The following is a 24,302-nucleotide window of genomic DNA, read 5'->3' as shown; positions in this document are numbered from 1 at the left end:
ACCGCACTACATCATTCCTGCGTGGTTTCTTCAGGAAGATGGATCTGAGGTTAAAATATACAGTACTGGCTGAGTCATACAGAGAATCTATAGAGCACTACATCCGTAATCCCTGACAATAAAAATCTGTTTAGCACCAATTTTCCTTTATTTTTTAAACGTTCTTTTTTCCTGTTTCAAACAACTGCAGAAAGCCACATCTGGAAGACAGATGTACGTCCCACAGCAAGCTCTTTCTCTGTACTTCTCCCTCTCTCTCTCTGTGCTTAGAAACATGAGAGCAGGCTTGTGTCTCTCGCTCGCTTTCTCTCTCTCCCTGGGCGGACCACCCACATAAGGAAACGCCTTGCTGTACTGAAGGCAGAAATACAGGGATGGGTTTTTTTGATGGATGGGTTTAGCAGACTATCACTTATGTCAATGTCAAAACCATAAACCTGCTCTCGCAAAAGAGGCCGAAAGAGAGAGACGTCTTTGCATCTGTCTGTCTGATGTCTTTCTGCAGTGGCATAAAAGCGTTTTCACAATATTCTTGTCTGCTCGTGGCTCCTGAAGCTGTTAAAAGACTAAGCCAACGGGCTGATTGGGTTTCTTGTAGATCTTTGTTTTTTCAGAGACACATCCTCTCTGTTTAAACTGATAAATCCCATACAGAAATGCGATATGTGGCCGGCAATACATTTACAGTAAATGCATGGATATGTGATACGGTGGCCCCAAACAGTTTCGGGACACTGAAGCAGTACTTGTGTGTATGAAAATCTTTGTATTATAAAACAAAATATTTTTTTAAATTAAGGTAGCACAAGCACACTTTTCAAGATATATAACAAACTCTATATAATGTAGACAATATACATTATTTAGAAACTTTCTAAATTAAATACATTCACAACAAATGTGAATTACACATGTTACCTAAATCCACTAAAAATCACCACCACACTAGTTGCTTAAAGTCATTGAGCAAGAAAAATGTCTGAAATTGTACAAAAGTGTCCAAATATTTAGTGCCATTGTACATTATAAATAATTTCATGTCAAATGTTTATGCAACTTAATTTACTTAATAAATGTAATCAATATATTTAATATGCACATATATTACAATACAGGTAAAAAAAAATATATAAATATATATATTAAAATATGAATGTTTTTTTTTAATATTATGAAAATATTACTAAAATCCCAATTTAATTAACCACAAATAAATACTGTTTACTATTTACATATGTCTACATATATTTGACCCTGGACCACAAAAACAGTCTTAATTAGCGCGGGTATATTTGTAGCAATAGTCAACAACACATTATGTGGGTTAAAATTACTGATTTTTCTCTTGTGCCAAAAATCATTAGGATGTTAATTAAGAAGATGTTCCATTAGGATATTTGAAAAATTTCCTACTGTAAATATATCAAATGTTAATTTCTGATTAGTAATACGTATTGCTAAGAACTTCATTTGGACAACTTTGAAGGGGATTTTCTCAATATTTAGATTTTTTTGCACCTTCAGATTCCAGATTTTCAAATAGTTGTATCTCGGCCAAATATGGTAATATCCTAACAGACCGTACATCAATGGAAAGCTTATTTATTCAGCTTTCAGATATAAAAATTGACCCTTATGACCGGTTTTGTGGTCAAGGGTCACATATGGCCATATGTGCATGGGATTTTTCCTATGAAATTATTTTTTAACTCCAAACCAATGACTGAAACCAGCGATCGCAAATGAGTGTATAAATAAAACATGGAAATTAGTCACACCATCACTGATTGTTTTCATTATTCCGCTTTATTTTCATTCTCCAGAACAGCTGCAGAAACATTTGAACTGCAAACCAATTAAGTGGCAAAACTGCACATGAAAATTACTTACATGAGGAGCGTTATTAAATTTATGCTCATGCGATCAGTCTGAAAACATGTAGCATGCGTTTGTTCCATAGCAGCTGTTTAATGCAACAGTGATGTAATAAAAACAGTTATGCACGTAGAACCGGAGACGTTTATGGCCTGTAAACAAATCCTGAGTTTATAGTGCGCTTAATGTTCAATGCTTACTTCAAAGAAAGCGCTTCAGGCTTAGTAGTGACACTGTGATTTTCACTCGTGCATCTGTGAAATAAAGCTATTTGGTGACAGTGTTAAGACTGTGATCTTCACTCTATTGCTCTATGATGCATTTGAATAGATGCTAACTCAAAACACAATCATATAACATTTAGTGTGTAAGGCAAGAAAGCTTTAGTGCAAAACTAACGGTGCACACAGTAAGCCTGAGAAATGTATCTCAAAGACACATCTTAACACTTCCCTTCTGCTCACCATTAGAAATTGACTTTGTAATACTTGCTTTTGGTTTTAAGCTATAAAGATTCTTTAAGCACTTGAATTTTGGTAACACTTTATAATATTTTTCATGAATAACATTAAAAAACATCAATTATGCTTAACAGATCATTAGTTAATGAACATTCAAATTACTTCGTATACATATTAAACTTGGTGTGTGTGTGTGTGTGTGTGTGTGTGTGTGTGTGTGTGTGTATATATATATACAGAGCTGGGTAGTATCTGATTACATGTAATCTGGATTTCATAACCAGATTCCAAAAATGCTCATAAATGAGATTTTTATAGATGACCTGATTACATATTATTCACATAACTGCAGTGAATCATTCACACTTTACTGATTCTGGAAGAATTAATGTTTGTTCATATAATGCAGGGATTCTCAAACATTTTTGTCAGCCAAACCACTTTGACATGACAGAAGATCACTATTCAGTTCTGGAATGTAAATGGCTATATATGGAGTATATGGAATGTTTGACATGAAATTAGTACACTGTATATTTTCATAATGTCATTTTCAATTCTTTGTATTTGAAATTGAGGTTAACAGTATTGACACTTCAGTGTTTCTTAATGGCAAAACATCCAAAATGGTAAAAAGTCAAAAGTTTGTGAACAGTAATATTTTTAATGTTTTTCAAGTCTGCATTTATTTGATCCAAAGTACAGCAAAAACAGTAAAACTCTGAAATATTTTTACTATTTAAAATAACTGTTTATTATTTGAATACATCGTAAAATGTAATTTATTCCTGTGATCAAATCTAAATTTTCAGCATCATTACTCCAGTCTTCAGTGGCACTTGATCATTCTGATATGCTGATTTGCTGTTCAAGAAACATTTATTATTATAATGATCAATATTTAATATAGTTGTGTACATTTTAGATTATAGAAATTAATACTTTGCTTTAGCAAGGATGCTTTAAATTGATCAAAAGTGATGATAAAGACATTTATAATGTTACAAAAGATTTGTATTTCAGATAAATGCTTTCTATTCATCCAAATAACCTGAAACAATTCTATTTAGCTGTTTTCAACATAATAAATGTTTTCTGAGCAGCAAATCAGAATATTAGAATGATTTCCGAAGGATCATGTGACTGGAGTATTGATGCTAAAAATTCAGCTTTGAAATCACAGGAATAAATTACATTTTAAAATCTATTCAAATAGAAAAGAGTTATTTTAAATAGTAAAAATATTTCAAAATTGTACTGTTTTTCCTGTACTTTGGATCAAATAAATGCAGATTTGGTGAGCAGAAGAGAAAATCGTACTGTTCAAAAACTTTTGAATGGTAGTGTACCTGCAATGATGCTGATAAAGCCAATGGACAATAAATGAGGAAAGTAATATTTCAATAATTTACCACATTTGTATATATTTACAGTTCTCTGGTGTTGAGCAATGGTCACATCGACATGGTAAATGCGTAAACAGGAAAACAATTGATTTCTATTTTTAGTGTTTAAGTGTTTAAATATGTGATTTAATTCATTATTAAGTCACAAACCCACTGCAGTTCTTACGTTAAGATCAGTTTGGGAAACCCTGGTTTAATGTAATGTTTAATGTACTTCATGATGTTGACATCAAAAATTGGAATATATTTTTTTCTCTTTGCTTTTTTATATGAATATAGTACATTTAATGGTAAGATAGGTAAGAAGTAATCTAAAAAAAGTAGTCAGAATACATTACCTAAAATGAGTAACCTAAAATACAATAAAAAAAACATAAGGTAAAATTAATAAGAAATACTTTAGTATTCTGCACTATTTCTGGACCAGAAATGAAGCAAGCATGAACATGATCATCAGTTTTACACAAACTTAACACAAACTGTTAAGTCCTACTGTCACTAAAGCAAAAAGGGAACAAATCAAAACCTGCAACTCTAAAATTAATGTTAATTGTTCAATTCAACTCAAATTATTAAGTTAATACTATTTGTAATGGGAAAAAACTGTGTGTTCAATAGAAAACCATTTAATTTGCATTTGTAATGACGTTTGTAGCGGACTATATATTCATATTTGAATGTACAAGAACAACTGATCTGATTTTTGTTAATAATGAAAATTACAATAAACTGTTACCAAATTTTAGGTGCTCACTTGGTTTTTTGTTTCCGTCTACCCACCTCCGTCGCAACAGAGCCCACCGTTGCTCCCATGGCCCCTCCTAAGGGCCCCCCGACGAACAACCCCACAATCGACCCTAGTAAAGCACTGCCCCTCACCATATTCGGGAGCCACAGGAGCCACCCGACCACACTGTCCCACAACCAGCGTAGGATCGAGGTGTCAGGCGTGGAGACGCAGAGCTCCGCGATTCCCTCAACCACCAAATCATCCACACTTTTCTCCGCCTCGGCCCTTATTCCCTCCAAATCATCTTCTCCTTTCTCTTTTCTGCTTCTTAAGATCTCCTCCTCCTTTTCTTTCACTCTCCTCTCTGCCTCTTGCAACAAAGGGCAGGTGAAGAATTGTGTCCCGGCTTCTTTTACCATCTTCTCCACTTTTATGAACAGCTCCTCCACGTCGGATCCCGGCCGCAGTGGGTGATGTCGGTCCCTGCACTTCTGCACGAGCTCTAACAAGTCAGGGCGTTCGGTATTGAGGTACTCGTCCAGAGAAACATCCTCAGGCAGTCGATCCATGCGAGTGAAGAGCACCATTGTGTGTTTGCTAATAGATTCAGGGCCAAAAACCTTCTCAATGGTCTCCAAAATTTGGAGTTCAAGGTTGCTGGGCCGGTGGACAGGGACACAGAGCAGAAAAGCGTGGGGCCCCGGGGCCGATAAAGCCGCGCAGAGTGAAAACTGGCGGCGGACGTCCTCAGCGGGACGCTCGATGCACAGGCAGTCAGGTGTGTCAATGACAGCCACCTGCGCAGAGAAGAAGACAAAAGTTTTAGAAAAAGGCCCCTTCAATACACTATGAAACATAAGAGCACTATTGGGAAAAAAACGAAAAAGTCAAACAAAAAAGCCATGAAAGCCCTGTTAAAAAACTGGTCTTGAGCAGGAGCTAGTTGCTCAGGACCATCTTATAACCAGCTTAAACCCGCTACCATGCTTTAAAATATACAGTCAAACCAAAATGTTTTCAGACACCTTCAACATTTCTCACATTACCATAGTTTATTCGCTATAGTTTAGAAAATGGTGATAAAATATGATAAGAGCTCAGAGTTAAAATGTGTCAGAACAAATTAATCTTGACAATGTCAGATAACTTTGCTAGAAAGGTATGTAATGGATTACAATCAACCAAAAATTCAGTCAACTGTTAGTATGACAATATTTACACAACTATCAAAACTTTGTTGAAGGTCAAAGTGTCTGAATAATTTCTGGTCCCATATTTTCCTGGTAGTCCACTGTATGAAGATTTTTTGAGAGTTTACTTTATTTTGCTATCCTCACTTACATAAATGAACTATAGTGTCCTGCACCCATTAGTTTAAAAAAAAAAAAAAAAAAAAAAAAAAAAAAAAAAACTGGTGTCTGAATAATTTTCAGTTTGACTGTACCAAACCAGCAAATTCTGTTCTTTTTTTTTAACAGGGAGATCACATGTTATAGTGATTTTACCATGGTAAACGGGTGTTCAAGTACAAGATGTAATATGGTTTAGTTTAACTAAGTAACACAAGGCTACTTTCAACTGCACAAACATGTTTAATATTAATTTTTATATTTTTTAACAATAATTTAGTATTTTTAATATATTAAATATTTTATTTATAATATATTTATAATACATAGTAATTTATTTATACTATATAGTAAGACTTTGCCCCATTAGTTAACAATAATGCATTAGCTAACATTAACCAGCAATGGGCCATACATTTGTTACATTATGAATTCATCTTTATTAATGTAAGTTAATAAAATACAACTGTTTATTGTTAGTTTATGTCAGGAGAGGAATATCTAATAATATTAACAGATACAACTTTTGTTTTTAATAATGTAAATGTTGAAATTAACATTAACTGAGATTAATACATACATTAGAAGTATTTTTTTGTTAGTTCATGTTAACTAATGTAAATAATAACTATAATGAAAATGAACAACTATAATTTACACTAATTATAATATAATAATAATTTTACAATTATTACAATTTCATCTAATGTTATAAAATGTAACCATATTGTAAATATTATGCTCAAGTGCATATTTTTTTATTTTATTTTTTAAATGATGTTTCTCTTTTTGAATCGAAGGTTTAAGCTAGTTTTGTAGACAAATTAAATTAGGCTAACATATGAATTACTTAAAAAACTATAATTTTAATTACATTTAATTAAACCTCCCAGGTGGCTTCTGAGTTTTATGAACTACTGGTTTCATAATTGCACTTTCCTAAACTAACTAAACAAAAGGCAGATACGGTTTGTAAATTTGTACAGTAACAGTTAAGGTTTATGGCATAAATGCATAAATGTGAATACAACATGAACAATAAATGTGACACTTAGACATTGTTTTATGAAATGCTTTTGACATGCCTAGTCACATACTAGGAAATCACTTACAAGTTGCAATGCAACTTTATCAAAAACTATACAAAATACGTGCAGAACTGAATTATCAAGTAGTTGAGAGTGAGTTTTAAGTGAGACATGGACCCACCTGTCGTCCTGCCAGCGACACACGTCTCTTCTGACAGTCGGTGGCTGGTGTCTCAGTGCCTGCACAGTCGGACTCAGATGTCGGGCCGCCCAGGATGGCATTGACCGCACTGCTTTTCCCAGCACCCGCTGAGCCGAGCAGCACCAGTCTCAACTCTAGAACCACAGACAGGAACAGAGAAACAAAAACATTATTAAAGACAGACATGACTCACAAAGAAACTAGTTTTATTTGGCCTTTTTCCCCCAAACAATATTATAAAATATTTCAGTTGATTTATTTACTCTTGAACAAATAATGAAAAAAAAAAAAAAAAAAAAAAAAATGAAATGACAAAAAGTTGTGTTTTTGGTTTCAGGGTTAATTCAATCTCATCTTAAAATTAATATATTTCATTTCTTAAACTTTCATTATAATACTGGCATTTTATACAAATTTATATATATTCACATTTGAATTGGATTTAAAACACTTTAAAATCTAAGTATTTCATATTTGAGTAGTGTGCTTTAGTACATAGTGTACAAAATGCATAGTATAAATGTACTATTATCCAGTAATACCAGCCGATTCATTGTAACACATAAAATGTAGGAAACAATAGCTGTATCATTATAGAGAGTTCAAAATGTTTAACTTAACGCCTTTTAATGTTTAAAGACAAACTAGTTTTTGATCAATGTCAGTTAATAGTGTGACAAATCGATACAAATCTTGGTTTAGCAAAGCAAATAAAAAGCAAGAAATGTTTCATATTTTTCCTATTTAAGTAGAAAATCATGTTTCACAAGTACAACAGTTCACTATCTGAATGAAAACAATCTTTTTCTTTCCAGACAAATATTGGAGCTTGTAATTCCACATATGGGTTGGACTTCTTAAAAACCAGGATAAATAAACTGGTCCTGTAGCACGAGACCTGACTGGACAAAACGAAACATGCAATGAAAAGAATAAAATGTGCATAGCGATGCAAAAACATGTTTTTGAAAGTATATTTTTAGATCAAATATTAATTTGATAGACAACAGGTTACGAGGAATACTGAACATAAACAAGAAATGTCTGGAGTAGCCACTAAAATAAAAACAGATGAAAAGTGAATTGTGCAGGTACTTCATACATAAAGTTGAAATTGCATTTAATACTTAAAGGAGCAGGGTCTTTATGATGTATTACACTATGGATTATCAGGATATAATCATGTGAAAGCCAATTTGACTAGTTCTGCATCATATCATTTTAAAGCAATAGCGCCACCTAAAGCCTGAGCCCACATATAACGCCTTTCATGGTATGAAACATCAGAAATGAAACTTTAAACTACAATATTTCAATAAAACAGTTTAAGGTCAGATTGTGAAATGTTGCAGTCAGCAGGATGTGTGTTACGGTTACACATCCATTTCAACACAAATAAAGCTCAGTTACTACATTATATGTGGGTCGGCATACAAAAATGTGCTTTTTATTTTTAGCAACACTGTTTATACTCTAAAGTACCTTTCAACTTATAATGGGTGGGTTGACATGACATTTTAATGCCGATGCTTACAAAATGGTTTTGTTTTTTACTTAGGTGGGAGGACAGGAACATACTGTAAGATGCTACAGTTGAGGTCAAAAGTTTACACCCCCTTTCAGAATCATTAAAAACCTCATTATTTTACCAAAATAAGAGGGATCATACATTATGCATGTTATTGTTTATTTAGCACTGACCTGAATAAGATATTTCACATAATAAATGTTTACATATGAAGAGTTCAGATGCAAAACCAGCTAAAAGCCATCTCAGTCAAAAATGAGATAATGATACTGAGTGAATGCAACTGACACATATTATACGTCCATCAAATACTTTTACTTCAAACTCGCTAAATTCCAGCCTCAGCCCAATCAGATCTGCCAGTACTTACATAGAAACCTATACAAAGTAGCCAGAAAGAAATGCTCATTTTAAAGAAAAACGTCAGATGGATTTAGCTGGTTTTGCATCTGAACTCTTCATATGTAAACATCTATTATTTATTATAAAAAATAAATCCAGGGGGGGGAACCTGAAGGATTTTTCTGAATAACAGTGGGCAGTTTAACTGTTCAGGACAAACAAGGAACACATGAACTATCACTAAACAAAACAAAACAAAACAAAAAAACAAAACAAAACAAAAAACACAAAAAAAGCAGCTGTGGATCATTCAGGTAACAACATAGTATTAAAAATCAAGTGTATGTAAACTTTTGAACGGGTTCATTTTTATAAATTCAACTATTATTTTCTCTTGTGGACTACAAACGTCTTTTATGTGAAATATCTTATTGAGGTGAGTACTAAATAAACAATAACATGAAGTTTGCATGATCCCTCTTATTTTGGTAAAATAAATTTTTAATGATTCTGAAAAGGGGGTGAAAACTTTTGACCTTAACTGTATTAGCAACAGAAAACACTAAAAAAAATTGAAATGTTTGTCTCAGTTTCAAGCGTCTCAGAAGGAGATTCTTTAGTTTATTAGGAAAAATGTTGAGCCATTTAAAAAAGAAAGAAAAACAAGGACAAGCCTATGACTTACACCAACAATGTACCATTGTTTTGATGGTACATATAAGAAAAAAGCACAAAAGCTGTCACGAGTGCAATACGTTTTTTAAGGTACTTTTTTCCCTTAAAGGATGCGTATTAATACCACAGATATTGTATTAGAGGGTCTACTTAAAGACTTCATGTAATTCATGTACTATGGTATTTATATGCACTGGATAAAAATGTTTTGCAACCTAAAACATGTGCTTCATGTGGAAATTAATCTGCATTAATCTAAATATCTTATTACTTTTCTTACATTGTGGTACTCCAGGGTACTAGATGCCAAGATTCAAGATATATTACAATGGTACATTTGCAGAAACAAGCTATTACTATAGTAGATGTCCAAAAAGCGAGGTATTACCATGGTACCATGTCTACAAAAACTTGCTGGGTTGTTTTGGCTAAGTCAAATCAGATACAAACATTATTTCTGAAACTAAAGTAAACTTCCTTAAGTGCAAGTGACTTCAAACCTCTTTCCTTCAGATCTGTTTGCCCTCCTTCACTGCTTCCAGATATGTCTTTCTCTTCCTGGTGAATTTCATCTTGTGTCGTACTTCCCTCCATAGTCTGCAGCTTGAAAGGGAACAGAACATAATGTATTGGTCCCAATGTCTTAAAATAAGCACACTAATGAGCATCTAATGAGAAAATAATGGTGGGAATGGAGGACATCATTCCATTCACATGACTCAGCACAGAGGAACAGCCACACAAACACACATTTCACACACCTCAGCTGCAGTGAAGCACTTTCACTACCACATTTCAACTGACAGCTTAAAATCAATACTGTAGTGTTGATAGCTTCCTCTAGCAGTGCATTATACCAAAATAACTTAAGTCTGCTTTTGATTATGTGAAAGCTGATAAATAACACATGCTTGAGAGGCTTACCTTCAAGTGAGAGACTGATCTTTTGTGTACCGTGTGCTTATGAGCTGGCCAAGTCTGTGTTCCTCTGTACTTCCTGTTTCTCCTCCTGCTGTTCGGTCAAAACACTGCCGGCAGTGTGGCTCTGCCCGACCATGTGATGCTGTTGAGTTCCTCTCCTCCTCCTCCTTTTGTCTGTTTCTGAGTCACACCTCTTTTACAGAGACCTCTTAAAGGTGTGTCTGTTTTTATGAACTGGTGGATAAAGGCTAGTGTTACAGCATTTTTTTTTTTTTATCAGCTGTAACCACAAACAGGAAGTTTAGCACTCTTACTAGTTACCCAGTACTTTACATTTGCATGCTAAATGCAGTAGTTATCTTTCTAATTTTTTAGTCTCTGTTGTGACATCCTACTGGGTTTTTTAATCCTGTGGTGACACAAAATTCTTGGAAAAGCTGCAATACAGGAATTTCTGGCTTGGAAAGGCTTTAAATATGCACATATTAACCCCTAACACTACCCCTGTTTGTATCATAGTAATTTTCATTGTAACAAAATGCCATAGAAGTAAAAAAAAAATGCAAATCAATTAAAGAAAAAAAAAGTTTGAACTGATTGTTAAACTTAGACCATACTGTATTAATTTAAAAAAAAAATGATTTGGACTCCTTGGATGTCAAACATTAAAGGGATGGTTCACCCAAAAATTTAAAATCTGTCATTATTTACTTACCTGTTTGACTTTCTTTTTTCTGTGAAACATGAAAGAAGATATTTGGAGAAATGTTGGTAACCAAGCAGTTTTGGTTCCCACTGATTTCCATTGTATTTTTTATCCATTGATTGGAAGTCAATGGGAACCGAAACTGCTTGGCTACCAACAATTCTCAAAATATCTTCTTTCACGTTCCACATAAGGAAAAACATCATACAGGTCATTTAAAGTTTAATTTTTAGCATCATTACTCCAGTTTTCAGTGTCAGATGAACCTTCAGAAATCATTATAATATTCTGCTTTTGCTCAAAAAACATTTATTATTATGTTGAAATTTTTTTCAAGTTTCTTTGATGAATAGAAAGTTCAGAAGAACAGCATTCATCGAAAATAGAAATCTTTTGAAACATTATAAATGCCTTTATCATCATTTGATCAGTGTAAAGCATCCTTGCTAAATAAAAGTATTAATTTCTAAAATTTCTTTCCCAAAAAATAAAAAAATAAAAAATAAATATTGACTCCAAGTTTTTAAATGGTATAGTGTATAATGTTACAAAAGTTTTTTATTTCAGAAAAATGTTGATTTTTGGATCTTTTTATTTCAACTGTGTTAAATGTTGATGATAATAATAATAAATGTTTCTTGAACAGCAAATCAGCATATTATAATGATTTCTGAAGGATCATGTGACACTAAAGACTGGAGTAATGATGCTGAAAATTCAACTTTGATCACAGGAATAAACTATATTTTAAAATATATTAAATTGAAAACAGTTATTTTAAATAGTACAAATATTTAAAAAATGTTATGTTTTTTTTGTACTTTGAATTAAATAAATGCAGGCTTGGTGAGCAGAAGAGATTTCTTTAAAAACATTAAAAATCTTACTGTTCAAAAACTTTTGACTGGTAGTGTACATAAATATAGTTACTTTTGAAATTTAATATCTAATATGTTAAAATTCAGACGTGCATGTTCAAACATTTTTTGATGGGCCATGTGCACAAGGATAAAATTCATTATAACGACAAACCCACTTGGGATCTTTGAGATTTAATGAAAATAAGTCAATGCAAAATGCACATATCCAATGCAAATATATTTTTCTTTTTTCCTCCATCTTCTAAAACTACTAACAATCACTTGTTTTAAAATGATCACTTAAAAAGGTAAACTAACTTGTTGGTGCAGTAAGTAATTTTCTATGCATACTGATCCCTATCTGACTGGATACTCCAAGCAAAAGTTTTCAATTTTATGATTCCACTGAAAAAATATTGATAGGCATATTTGACAAATTTATTCGGCAATCAAAAGTACTATAAATGAGGGTTATGTGAGGGAGGGTCTTGTTGGGGTCTTCACGTCTGTGCACATCATTATAAAAATATTTGTGAAATTAACTATGAATTTCAGATATAAAAAGAAAAAAATACTTACTGCACCTTTAAAACGATTTTATACATGCTTGCCCTGTAAACGTGCTAAAACTTGAAAACTATAATATTATTACAACATTTGCATTACAAAAATACAATATGTAAGACATGATGACAGTGCAGTTAAACTGCTGTTGTTATAAATTAACTCAGTATTAAATAAAAAAAAAAAAAACATTTGGCCCTAAAATGACAATGCACATATTTGTATAAAACATAAATGTTTTGGACATTATGAAAGCATGTGAATTAGATCACTCTCACGTACACTCACAAACACAACTTACAACAGACATCGCAACTAAACACTGAAACTTTAAAAGTGTCCTCTAAAAAAGAATATCTTTTTTTACAACATTAAAAAAATGACTAACATTTTAAATACTGTTTTTAAAAACATGTCAGAGGCTAAGAATGTTCACCGATCAGAAAAAGTTAAAAAACAAACTCTGGTCCTTCGTTTGGTGCTTCTGGGAATGCGTCCAAATGTAACCCAGTCTCTTATAAGTGCCTTTTAAAAGATTCATAGTCCAGGCATTATATAAGCGATGTTGTCCAAAGTATTTGACTGCAAAAAAAGTAGGTGAGGAGTTGAAATCATACACTTTGTATTTGAAAAGCAAATAAGTTACTTTTGTAAATGTTTTGGATAAAAACAGTGAATGCGTGTCTCACCAGGATGTTGCGTGGACAGCCATTGAGCTGAGGAACCTGTGCCGTCAAGCAGGTTAATGGACCAAGAGCACATAAAATAGAGTCTAAAAGCACCGAAAGACTGCCAGACACCGCCACCATCCCCTACAGAATGAACAGAGACGTTCATGGAGATGATGTATATGCGGAAAAGCCTCTAAAAGGGACAGGTCTGCAACACAAACCTCCGTCTCCTGAAGTCGGTGTCCAATCAGAGACAGCGATTCACCTAGCAGCTGTAGATGAGCGGCCGCATCTATGGGATCCACATCAGGTACCCGTGCCGGAGACAACGACATACCCAAAGACGAGCGGCCCTGAGGGGCCAATCCTGCCCCTAAACTGACAGCTTTACTTGAGCCTGAGATACACAGATAAGCAGGGATATTGAAATTTGTAAGATTTTCTGTCATGGCAATGTTAATGCGTTTGGTCTTGGCAGAATAGATCTGCTACGCTACTTGCTACTGCCAATAAATCCACAAACATGCTGCTGTGAGTATATAGTAAAAACTGCTCCTGCACACAAAATATATGAAGTAACCCCCATATGTAACATACATTAAATCACCCTGTAGCAGATCTATACAGGTGGAGCTGGGGAAGTGGAGGGTTTCTGAAATGCTGAAAGTGCTACAGCAAGTATTGGCCAAATATTTTAATGTTGAGCAGTAAGCTCATTGGCTGCTGATGTGAAAAGAAACTAATCAGCTGCACCATATGAATGATATCAGATTGTGTTAGACCTTATCGGTCTGCACCATCTGGAGTTTCATGACAGAACTTTGTATAAACTGATCAGCTTTGGTCTGACCTTTACTTTTACTCTCTGAGGTTGTTAAAGTTTTCCGCTTGACCGTCATCGCTTCAGCTTTATTCTGCTTGTGCTGGAGATATTGAGCTTTCTGTCTCCAAACCTTCGATGTGAGAAAGAGGACAAAAAGAGGATATACATTACTGTCGTACAACTTGACTGAAATTATAAAACAATGCTCAAGCACTATTCCTTCAGTTAAAGTCTTCATTTTTCAAATCATTTGCTATGATTGTCTCTTTCAGTTTTGTTATCGTTCACTTAAACTCAACCTGAAACTTAAAAAAAAAACCTTTTTTTAAATAAAATAAATATTAGATGAATATTTTAAACTTGAAGAACTTGAAAATTTGAAAGGTTTAGTAAATAAGTTGGCGTGCTAGAATTACTAAAATTGAAATAAAAATAAATTAAAGCTGAACATAAATGACAAAATGGCAAAAGCACATAAAAATATGAAAAAACTTAAAACTTAAAAAAAAAAAAAAGAATCAAATAAATACTGAAAATATAAATTTTAAATATAAAAAGGTAATTCAGTTTATTAATAAATACTTTAGTAATAAGACCAGTAAAATAACACCAGCTACTTTATTAGCATGGTAACACTATAATAAGGTTCATTAGTTAACATTAGTTAACTACGTAAGTTAAGATGATCTAAGAATGAGCAATACTTCTACAGCATTTATTAAAGGAGAAGTTCACTTCCAGATTAAAAATTTACAAATAATTACTCACCCCACTGTCATCCAAGATGTGTCTTTTTTTCTTCAGTCATATGCTTTTTGAGTAAAATATTTCAGGATTTCTCTCAATATAATGGACTTCTATGGTGCCCCTGAATTTGAACTTCCAAAATGCAGTTTAAATGCAGCTTCAAAGGGCTCTAAACAATCCCAGCCAAGGAATAAGGGTCTTATCTAGCGAAACGATTGGTTATTTTCTAAAAAAAAAAAAAAAAAAAAAACGCTTGTCTAACTCTGCATGAACTCTGTGTATTCCGGTTCAATACAGTTAGGGTATGTCGAAAAACTCCCATCTCATTTTCTTCTCCAACTTGAAAATCATCCTACATCGCTGCAGAAGTACCGACCCAGTGTTTACAAAGTGAACATGCAAGAAGATCAAACATACTTCACGAAAAAAAGGTAAAACAGTGATGTAGGATGATTTTGAAGTTGGAGAACAAAATGAGATGGGAGTTTTCGACATACCCTAACTGTCACGAACCCACAGAGTTCATGATGAACATTTGAGGTTGAAAAGTATGTAAACTGTAATTGTTTTTAGAAAATAACCGATCGTTTCACTAGATAAGACCCTTATTCCTCATCTGGGATCATTTAGAGCCATTTGAAGCTGCATTTATACTACATTTTGGAAGTTCAAACTCGGGAGCACCATAGAAGTCCATTATATTGAGAGAAATCCTGAAATGTTTTACTCAAAAAACATAATTTCTCTATGACTGAAGAGAGAAAGACATGAACTTGGATGACAAGGAGTAAATTATCTGTAAATTTTTGTTCTGAAAGTACTAATGGATTATTAACATCAGGATTATTAACATCAGTTAATGCACTGTGAACTAACATAAACAGTGAACGACTGTATTTTCATTAACTAACATTAACAAAGGTTAATAAAAACTATAATAAATGTACTGGTCATTGTTTGCTCATGTTAGTTAATACATTAACAAATGACACCTTATTGTAAAGTGTTATCATTAGCATTAACTAACTTTAAATTACTATTATTAAAGAAATAGCTCACCCAAAAATGTAAATTCTGTTTTCATGTACTCAATAAATAATTATAAAACGGATAGTTCCAATCCTTGATTCTGATGATTCCAATCGCATTCTAAGCTGTTGTAAATAACTCTACAAACATACACATTTGTTTACGTTTGTGTGTTGCTCGGCAACCTCTTTGTTGCAACCACAACTGTTTCTGAGGAACTACATTATTTGGCGGAAGAATAATGTTTTTATTAATATCATTACACTTAATTTGCTCTGTTTTATTTTGTGAAACCTTACTACGTATATGGAATAACCACTTTATAAAAGCACTAAGCCCCGTAAAGCCATGGTTTACAGTAAATTTATAACAGCTACGGGGGTTGTGCCTAACCACGCCCCTTAGCTGTTATAAATTCACTGTAAATCACGGCTTCTTGGGGCTTATTGCTTTAATAAATAAATAATATGGAAGTCAATGTCTACCAGCAACTGTCTGGTTACCAACATTGCTCAAAATACCTTCTTTGAGTTCAACAGAAGAAAGAAGCTCATCCAGAATTGGAACAACATGAGGGTGAGTAAATGATACCAAAATTTTCATATCACTTTCAATGCATTTTTTAATTTGAAATCTATGAAGAATAGGTAAAAAGTGCTGACCAGTTTGTCTTTTTCAGGCAGCTGTTTCCACACCTCTGCGAGTTTCTTACTCAGCTCCCCGAAGACTGTGGAAAAAGAACAAAACTTCAACCAACCGTGAAACAGCACCGATCATTAACTGATGTGCACAGAACAACAGCACTCACCTAATCCAGGCTGTTCTGCATTGATATTGACCCTGTACTCTTTACAGAACACCTGATAGGCCGTCGTGTTCTTCTTCTTCGGCTGACGGGATGTACAGAACCATGAATTAATGATAAAATCAAACCTCATGGTGTTTTCACTGGTGCAGGGAAGTGATTTGATTTACCTTGTCCTTGTCATGTTTGTCTCTGTCCTTTTCCTCCTTCTTTTTCTTCTTCTCGCCCACCAGTTCAATGCTTTGATGGTGATGGGATGAGGTGGGTGGAGCCATAGCGTACATGCCACCAGAAGTGCTGTGATTGGATGAGCTGTGAGAGTGGGAGTGGCTTCTAGACTGATCACCTGATTAGCAGATAATGAACTTCATGTAACCTCATGTAACAACGACAAAATGACACTACTAACCAATCAGTATTAGGTTTAAATAGAGCAAAATATGTGTCACCTGTAACACTTTTCTTCCCTCCGCTTCCTCCTTTGCTGTGTTTCTTCTCCCTGGATCCTTTCTCTCGATCTCGATCTCGCTCTTTATCTTTTTTCTTTTTGCTCTTCTTGCTTTTTTTCTTCTTTTTAGAGAGATGTGTGTAGGAGTCGTCAATCACCAGCTCGCCGGCCTCTAGTTCTCCTCCTGAAGATGAGCTCTCTCCTCCCATGCCGCCGTAAGACCCACCGTAATGACCTGATGAACACAAACACACACATTTGTGACCCCGGACCACAAAACCAGTCATAAGGGTCAATTTTTTGAAATTGAGATTTACACACATTTGAAAGCTGAATAAATAAGCTTTAATGTATGGTTTGTTAGAACAATATTTGGCCAAGATGCTATTTGAAAATCTATTTGAGTGTAAGGAATCTGAAGGTGCGAAGAAATCAAAATCTGAGAAAATCGCCTTTAAGTTGTCCAAATCATGCTCTTAGCAATGCATATTGCTCATCAAAAAATTAAGTTTTGACATATTTACAGTAAGAAATGTACAAAAATATCTTCATGGAACATGATCTTTACTTAATATTCTCATGATTTTTTGGAATAAAAGAAAAATTGATCATTTTGACCCATACAATGTATTTTTGGCTACTGCTACAAAAATACATGTGCTAATTATAACTGGTTTTGTTGTCCAGGGTCACACTGAATGTTGCAATAACTTAATGTTAGACTTAGATGATGATTTCAGTATACAGTACACTTATGCAGAAAATCAACACAACTTTAGTGCAAGCAAAACCAGGACATTTGGGTTTTATTAGTTTCTTTTTCAGCGTTTAAACAAATGTATTAAATGTTTGTCATTATACAGACACTATAAGTAAAGATCGGTCAATATTGACTTTTTATGACTGAGATACAGATAATGTTTGAGTTAAATAAAAACAGATTTAAATAAGCATAGATTTTCTTTAAAAAAAACAAATAATTTTTTTATTTAGGTTTTTATGCAGACACAATTTTTAATATTATTTTATTTCTTGCTTTGTGGCACAAAAATAACTAGAAAATCATTACACTGCAAAAATAAGTTTTAGTCATAATTTATTACTTTATAAAAAGCATTACTTTTGTTGATATTGATGGCCTTATTTTCTGCTAATTTGTTGTTTTTCTAAATTGTTCTAAATTTTGCATAAAAATAATTTTTTATGTCTTTGAAAGAAGACTTATATGCTCGCCAAGGCTGCAATTATTTAATTAAAAATGCAATAAAAACAGTAATATTGTGAAATATTATTACAACTTCAAATAACTGTTTTCTATTTCAATATATTTTAAAATGTAATTTATTCCTGTGATGCAAAGCTGAATTTTCAGCATCATTACTCCAGTACTCAATGTTACATGATCCTTCTGAAACCATTTTAATGTACTGAATTGCTGCTAAAAATATATTTCTTATTATCATCAATGTTGAAAACAATTTTTTGTGGAAACGGATAATTTTTACATTTTTCAGGATTCTTTTATAAATGTAAGTTCAAAAGAACTTTCAAAAGAACAAAATGTATTGTCCTGTAAAATGTTACATCTTTTTGTATCAGCTGATCAATTTAATGTATCCTTGCTAAAAAAAATTAATTCTTAGAAAAATAGACTTTTGATTGGTACTGTAAAAATCTTTGTTTTGATTTGTTTCTCAATTTAAATATAAATTGCAATTATTTAATTATTATTATTAAATATAATTTGATTACACATGAATACAGTTTTTGAGTGCTTTCTTAAAAGATTCAGTTTTTTCAGTAGACCCAATATTAACAGATAGATTAAAGCAAAAAGCAAAATACAGGTCTATCTTTACTTTTTTTTATTAATCATAAAGAGCCTGATATATGTGACACTGGACCACGAAAGCAGTAACAAGGATCTTTTGTTTTTAATGAGATTTATATAGCTGAATAAATAAGCTTTCCATTGATGTCTGGTTTGTTACGATAGGACAATATTTGGCCGAAATACAAATATTTGAGAATCTGGAATCTGAGGGTGCAAAAAAATTTAAATATTGAGAAAATCGCCTTTAAAGTTGTCCAAATGAAGTTCTTAGCAATGCATATTACTAATCAAAAATTAAGTTTTGATATATTTACGGTAGGAAATTTACAAAATATCTTCATGGAACATTATCTTTACTTAATATCCTAATGATTTTTGGCATAAAAGAAAAACAAATCATTTTGATCCATACAATGTATTTTTGGCTATTGCTACAAATATACGTGTGCTACTTATGACTGGTTTTGTGGTTCAGGGTCACATACAGTTCTTACTCACCCACAACCTCCACCTCTTTCCCCACTACAGGCAGTGGCTCTCGGCTGTGCTGCTTTTTCTTTGGTGGCTTTGACATCATTTTATCTTTGTCTTTTTCCTTCTTTATCCCTCCTTTCTTCGAGCTGGAGGACGAATGGTGACCAACAACACCTGAAGATGAAGAAGAATGTACCGGGAAGGAGAATCCCTCATTCATCCCTACACTTTCATTCTTCTCTTTTGAAGAAAGGATGAGCTTCATCTTGAGGCCTTCAGCTTCACAGAGCGTCAACGGCTCTCCTTTTCCAGCTCCTCCGTGAAACAGCAGAGACTTCGAGGAAGAAGAATGCTTTTTAGATGAAGATGAGCTGGGGGGACGAGAGTGCGGGTAGGAGTGGGTGCTCTTGGAGCTGCTGTCACGTTTTCGGTCTTTGGAGGAGTGCGAGGAGGTGTGGGGAGGGTAGGAGGGTTTTTTGTGGAAGTGAGGGGCGGGGTCGGAGCCCGTGGCCAGCGGGGAGGTGATGGCCTCCAGGAGGCCCATGGCCGTGTCTGTGGAGTGGGACGGGTGAGAGGACGAGGAAGAGGACAGAGAGGGCGAGCGATCTGAAGACTTGCGCTTCTTCTTGTGGGGCGGCTGACTAGAGCTGTGATGGTCTGTGGGGAGAGTAGAAATTCAAATACATATATGATTCAGTGAAGGTGCTTTTTTTTTTTTAAAGGTATAGGTAGACAAACCTCCTCACCTCTGTGATAGTAGTCATCACTCAAGTGCTTCTTTTTTTTCTTGTGTGAATCTCCTCCTAATAGGAAAAGGTCAGAATCCTAAAAAGACAATAGTGTAGGTTAAAACAAAGCATGATATGCACCAGAAATATCATGTTAGTAAGGAAACAATCCACATATGGTTACTGATCTATTACTACAACTACTACAAAGAGTAGGGATGCTCTGATCAGGTTTTTTAAAGACTATACATGTACTAATAATTGTCATCTAAATCAGCATAATGAGTTCTGATTTAATCATATAAACAAGAACAAATGTACAGATGTACGTAAAAAAAAATCTGCAAAATGTTAATTATTTTACCAAAATAAGAGGGATCATATAAAATGCATGTTATTTTTATTTAGTACTGACCTGAATTAAGATATTTCACATAGAAGATGTTTACATATTGTCCACAAGAGAAAATAGTTGGATTAATACAAATGTCTCAGTTCAAAAATTTACATACACTTGATTCTTAATACTGTGTTGTTACCTGAATGATCCACAGCTGTTTTTTTTGTTTTGTTTTGTTTAGTGATAGTTGTTCATGAGTCCCTTGTTTGTCCTGAACAGTTAAACTGCCCACTGTCCTTCAGGTCCCACAAATTCTTTGGTTTCTCTGCATTTTTGTGTATTTGAACCCTTTCCAACAATGACTGTATGATTTTGAGGTCCATCTTTTCACACTGAGGACAACTGAGGGACTCATATGCAACTATTACAGAAGGTTCAAACACTCACTGATGCTCCAGAAGGAAAAACAATGCATTAAGAGCCGGGGGTGTAAACTTTTGAACAGAATGAAGATGTACATTTTTCTTATTTTCTTATGTTCTTATTTATCTTCAGAAGATACTTGCATGTTTACCAGTAGACAAAATAAGTTAAAGAGAGACTGAGAAGCACCATAAATTTTTCATCTTTCCTCAATACTTATTACAGTAGTGAAGACATGAAAGTAATGCTAAAGTCTTAAAGTAGGCTTTTTGTCTATTTATGTGACTCGCAAAAAAACGACTGACCGCAGCATCCCTAAATAAGAGTCAATGACAAGTGGCCTGAGAAAGGAAGACACAGATACAAATCCTTCTCAGACCAGAAGCCATATCTACCTAGGTAACATAACATCAAGTTGCGTGTTTTTAATGTCTTCAGAGTCTACAAACAGACTATGTTGTCATCACTCAGTATGTTATTTCTCACACAGTAGTTGAACATATATGTAAAAGCAATGGATGACAATACTTTTTGATATGATGCAACTTGATGTTAGATGTTACCGTAACTCCCTGCTGTTACCTTGTGGTGTTTCTTGGAGGTTTTGCGCACCTGCGCTGCGATTTCTTCTTCCTCTCTCAACAGATCTTTATACGAGCGCCTCTTCTCTCTTTGGCTGCGACCCGCAACAAGACCGACCTCTCCTTCCATCCCTGAGATGTCTGGAGGGGAAACCATGTTTCACAGTAGGTTTTGACTGGATATGTTTGAGTGTGAGATATTGCTTCTGTCTGACAATCATTACCCATCATTCCTTTCTTCTTTATCTCCTCAAAAGCCATGGTCCGTCCCGGTCCTTCAGGTGGGAATGGTCAGTCTTGTGATTCTAGTGCACAAGAACAAATTCAATTCACTATGTTCAGTCTAAAAACACTTAACACTTAAAACAAACCATCTACAATGACTTTCCCTGCTTAGATAACCGATTATTCGGTTTCCATTTAACTTCATCTTAATCTGCACTACTTGCAGAATAAATGTCAGACTGTAGAATTGTGCTGCATGAAATTTAATCGTTTAACATAATATATTGGGTGTGTTCTTCAGGTTTAGTGTAATACTTGCATTATTCTCTATCTCTGTTAGAAAAATCTGCAGTTTTTTAAGCAATGATAGGTGTACATATCACACAATATTTCACCCAAAAATAAAAATGTTTTCACTCTCAGGCCATGCAAGATTGTTTGCAAGAGCTTGTTTCTTCATCAGAACAGATTTGGAGAAATTTAGCATTACATCACTTGCTCGCCAATGCATTTTCTGCAGTGAATGGGTGCTGTCAGAATGAGAGTCCAAACAGCTGATAAAAACATCACAATCCACAAATAATCCACACCACTCCAATCCACCAGTTAATGTCTTATGAAGTGATAAGTGTTTCTAAGCAACAAATCCATCATAAAGGCGTTTTAACATTTAGATAATGACCATGTCCATGACCCATAATAAACCTTCTACTAGTGGAAAAAGTCCATCCCCTGTTGTCCTCTCACAAAATCCATAAACATATTTGCTCAGTTTTTGACAGTTTTTTTTGCTTGTAAACTGTGCTTGATCTCTGCATATTTCTCTCCTGATGCAGACAGTGAAAGACTTTTTCACTGAAAAACAGCAGTACTATTGATAGAGGATTTATACTTTAGTCAGAAACTGGTTTAAAATCAAAAACCTCCTAATGATGGATTTGTTTCTTTAAAACAATCAGCTTTTTGCTTCACATGCTGTTAACTGATGGATTGAAATGATTTTTATAAGCTGTTTGGACTTTCATTCTGACGGCACCCATTTACTGCAGAGGATCCGTTGCTAAACAAGTGATGTAATGCTAAATTTCTGCAAATCTGCTTCTATATATATATAAAATTAAAATTTCTAAAACATCTTCTTCCCCTAGAAAAGAATGAAATATGCAAAATGTGACCCTGGACCACACAAAACCAGTCTTAAGTAGCATATATTTATAGCAATAGCCAACAATACATGGGTCGAAATTATCGACTTTTCTTTTATGCCAAAAATCATTATTAAGTAAAGATTATGTTCCATGAAGATATTTAGTAAATTTTCTACCTTAAATATATCAAAACCTAATTTTTTAATTAGTAATATGCATTGCTACATACTTCATTTGGACAACTTTTTTTTTCAATATTTAGATTTTTTTGCACCCTCAGATTCCAGATTTTCAAATAGTTGTATCTCGACCAAATATTGCCCTATCCTAAAAAAGCATATTCATTCAGCTTTCAGATGATGTATAAATCTCAATTCCAGAAAATTGTCCCTTATGATTGGTTTTGCCGTCCAGGGTCACAAATATGTTGTAAGATATTTTGACCATGGACTAAAAGTAACAAGTTTTCTTCTGAATGCCATACAATCAGATGCGTAAAATTAAAGATATAAAAACAAATACATAAGCAGTAATACTGGAAAAACTATGGCGAAGACAAAACTCATTAGAAAAACACAATTAATTCGCGCCATCTTCCAGTTCTAATAAAAGCGTTCTACTAATTGCAGTGACGTTGCGTGCAGCAGTATTAAGTAACTCTGAAGATGTGTTACAGAATGCACACACTCATTAGTGACAGATCGGGATCTGCAGCACACATCAGCTTTCCTCCAGCCACAACTTTAGTCAAGCTGCCAATGACATACGCAGGAATCCCAACAACAAGTACGAGAAGATCAGCCTCAACACTCATTATTGCACATTTCCCGCCTACTTTCGAAGAAATGCACACTCACACACCCCCTTCCCCTGTCTTCATCAGGATCCAGCGCTTCCCCGTTTCAACTCGAGTGGATTCGAGCAGCTGCGGACGTGTCGCGCGTCTCTGCCGGATCGTCCAGCCCGCGCAGTCCCGCGGCTGCGGTGCACATAGGCCGGTATCGGGTTACAACTCGATCAACGGTGCGTTCCCACCATGCAATATTATGGGTTTCTACAGTACTGCAAAAATGGCACGGAATGCATGCGATTTATGTGGAGATATTAGAAGTGTTGTGCAATAATGAGTGAAATATTACCTCGGGTTGGATGTGGGTTTAGTTGGCGCTCGACGCCATCTTTGATGGGAGTCAACAACAAAAGCAGCCAGAGATGAGGAGGAGGGACTTTGAGACCAGAGAGTGTATCACAACAAAGAAAGCCCCCATTTTTACAACCAAAAAACTAGCATTACTCATATTTACTACATAAAAGCGATTTGAAAACGCACAGCTTACTTTAGTGTTACTTTAGTTGCTACATCGTTGCTTCAAAGACAG

General features: G+C 34.3%; 2 protein-coding genes across 5 annotated transcripts; both read right to left on the bottom strand.

Annotated features, from left to right (window-relative positions):
• Positions 1-1,784: 1,784 nt before the first annotated feature.
• Positions 1,785-10,743, bottom strand: si:dkeyp-69e1.8 (uncharacterized protein LOC100001340 homolog). The gene is made up of 4 exons (XM_051106517.1): positions 10,521-10,743; positions 10,097-10,199; positions 7,031-7,185; positions 1,785-5,269 (listed from the first exon to the last, which is right to left on the bottom strand). Exons 2-4 carry the CDS (start codon positions 10,188-10,190, stop codon positions 4,493-4,495), a joined length of 1,026 nt encoding a protein of 341 aa, XP_050962474.1. The 5' UTR covers positions 10,191-10,199; positions 10,521-10,743; the 3' UTR covers positions 1,785-4,492.
• Positions 10,744-12,156: 1,413 nt separating this feature from the next.
• On the bottom strand, positions 12,157-24,221 carry hmgxb4a (HMG box domain containing 4a). 4 transcript variants are annotated; one of them, XM_051105988.1, is made up of 14 exons: positions 24,063-24,085; positions 23,781-23,902; positions 21,775-21,855; positions 21,552-21,691; positions 20,225-20,303; positions 19,503-20,135; positions 17,172-17,405; positions 16,893-17,068; positions 16,726-16,807; positions 16,580-16,644; positions 14,169-14,271; positions 13,540-13,715; positions 13,337-13,459; positions 12,157-13,229 (listed from the first exon to the last, which is right to left on the bottom strand). In XM_051105988.1, exons 3-14 carry the CDS (start codon positions 21,809-21,811, stop codon positions 13,185-13,187), a joined length of 1,893 nt encoding a protein of 630 aa, XP_050961945.1. In that variant the 5' UTR covers positions 21,812-21,855; positions 23,781-23,902; positions 24,063-24,085; the 3' UTR covers positions 12,157-13,184. The 4 variants fall into 4 exon arrangements, with proteins under 4 accessions (XP_050961945.1, XP_050961943.1, XP_050961946.1 ...); XM_051105986.1 differs by lacking the exon at positions 23,781-23,902 and having other exon boundaries at positions 24,063-24,221; XM_051105989.1 differs by lacking the exon at positions 23,781-23,902 and having other exon boundaries at positions 21,582-21,691; positions 24,063-24,221.
• Between the last annotated feature and the right edge of the window lie 81 nt (positions 24,222-24,302).

Source organism: Labeo rohita, chromosome 3 (genome assembly GCF_022985175.1).
Source record: "Labeo rohita strain BAU-BD-2019 chromosome 3, IGBB_LRoh.1.0, whole genome shotgun sequence".
Classification (NCBI taxonomy): Eukaryota; Metazoa; Chordata; class Actinopteri; order Cypriniformes; family Cyprinidae; genus Labeo; species Labeo rohita.
This window is presented reverse-complemented; position numbering and strand designations above follow the sequence as displayed.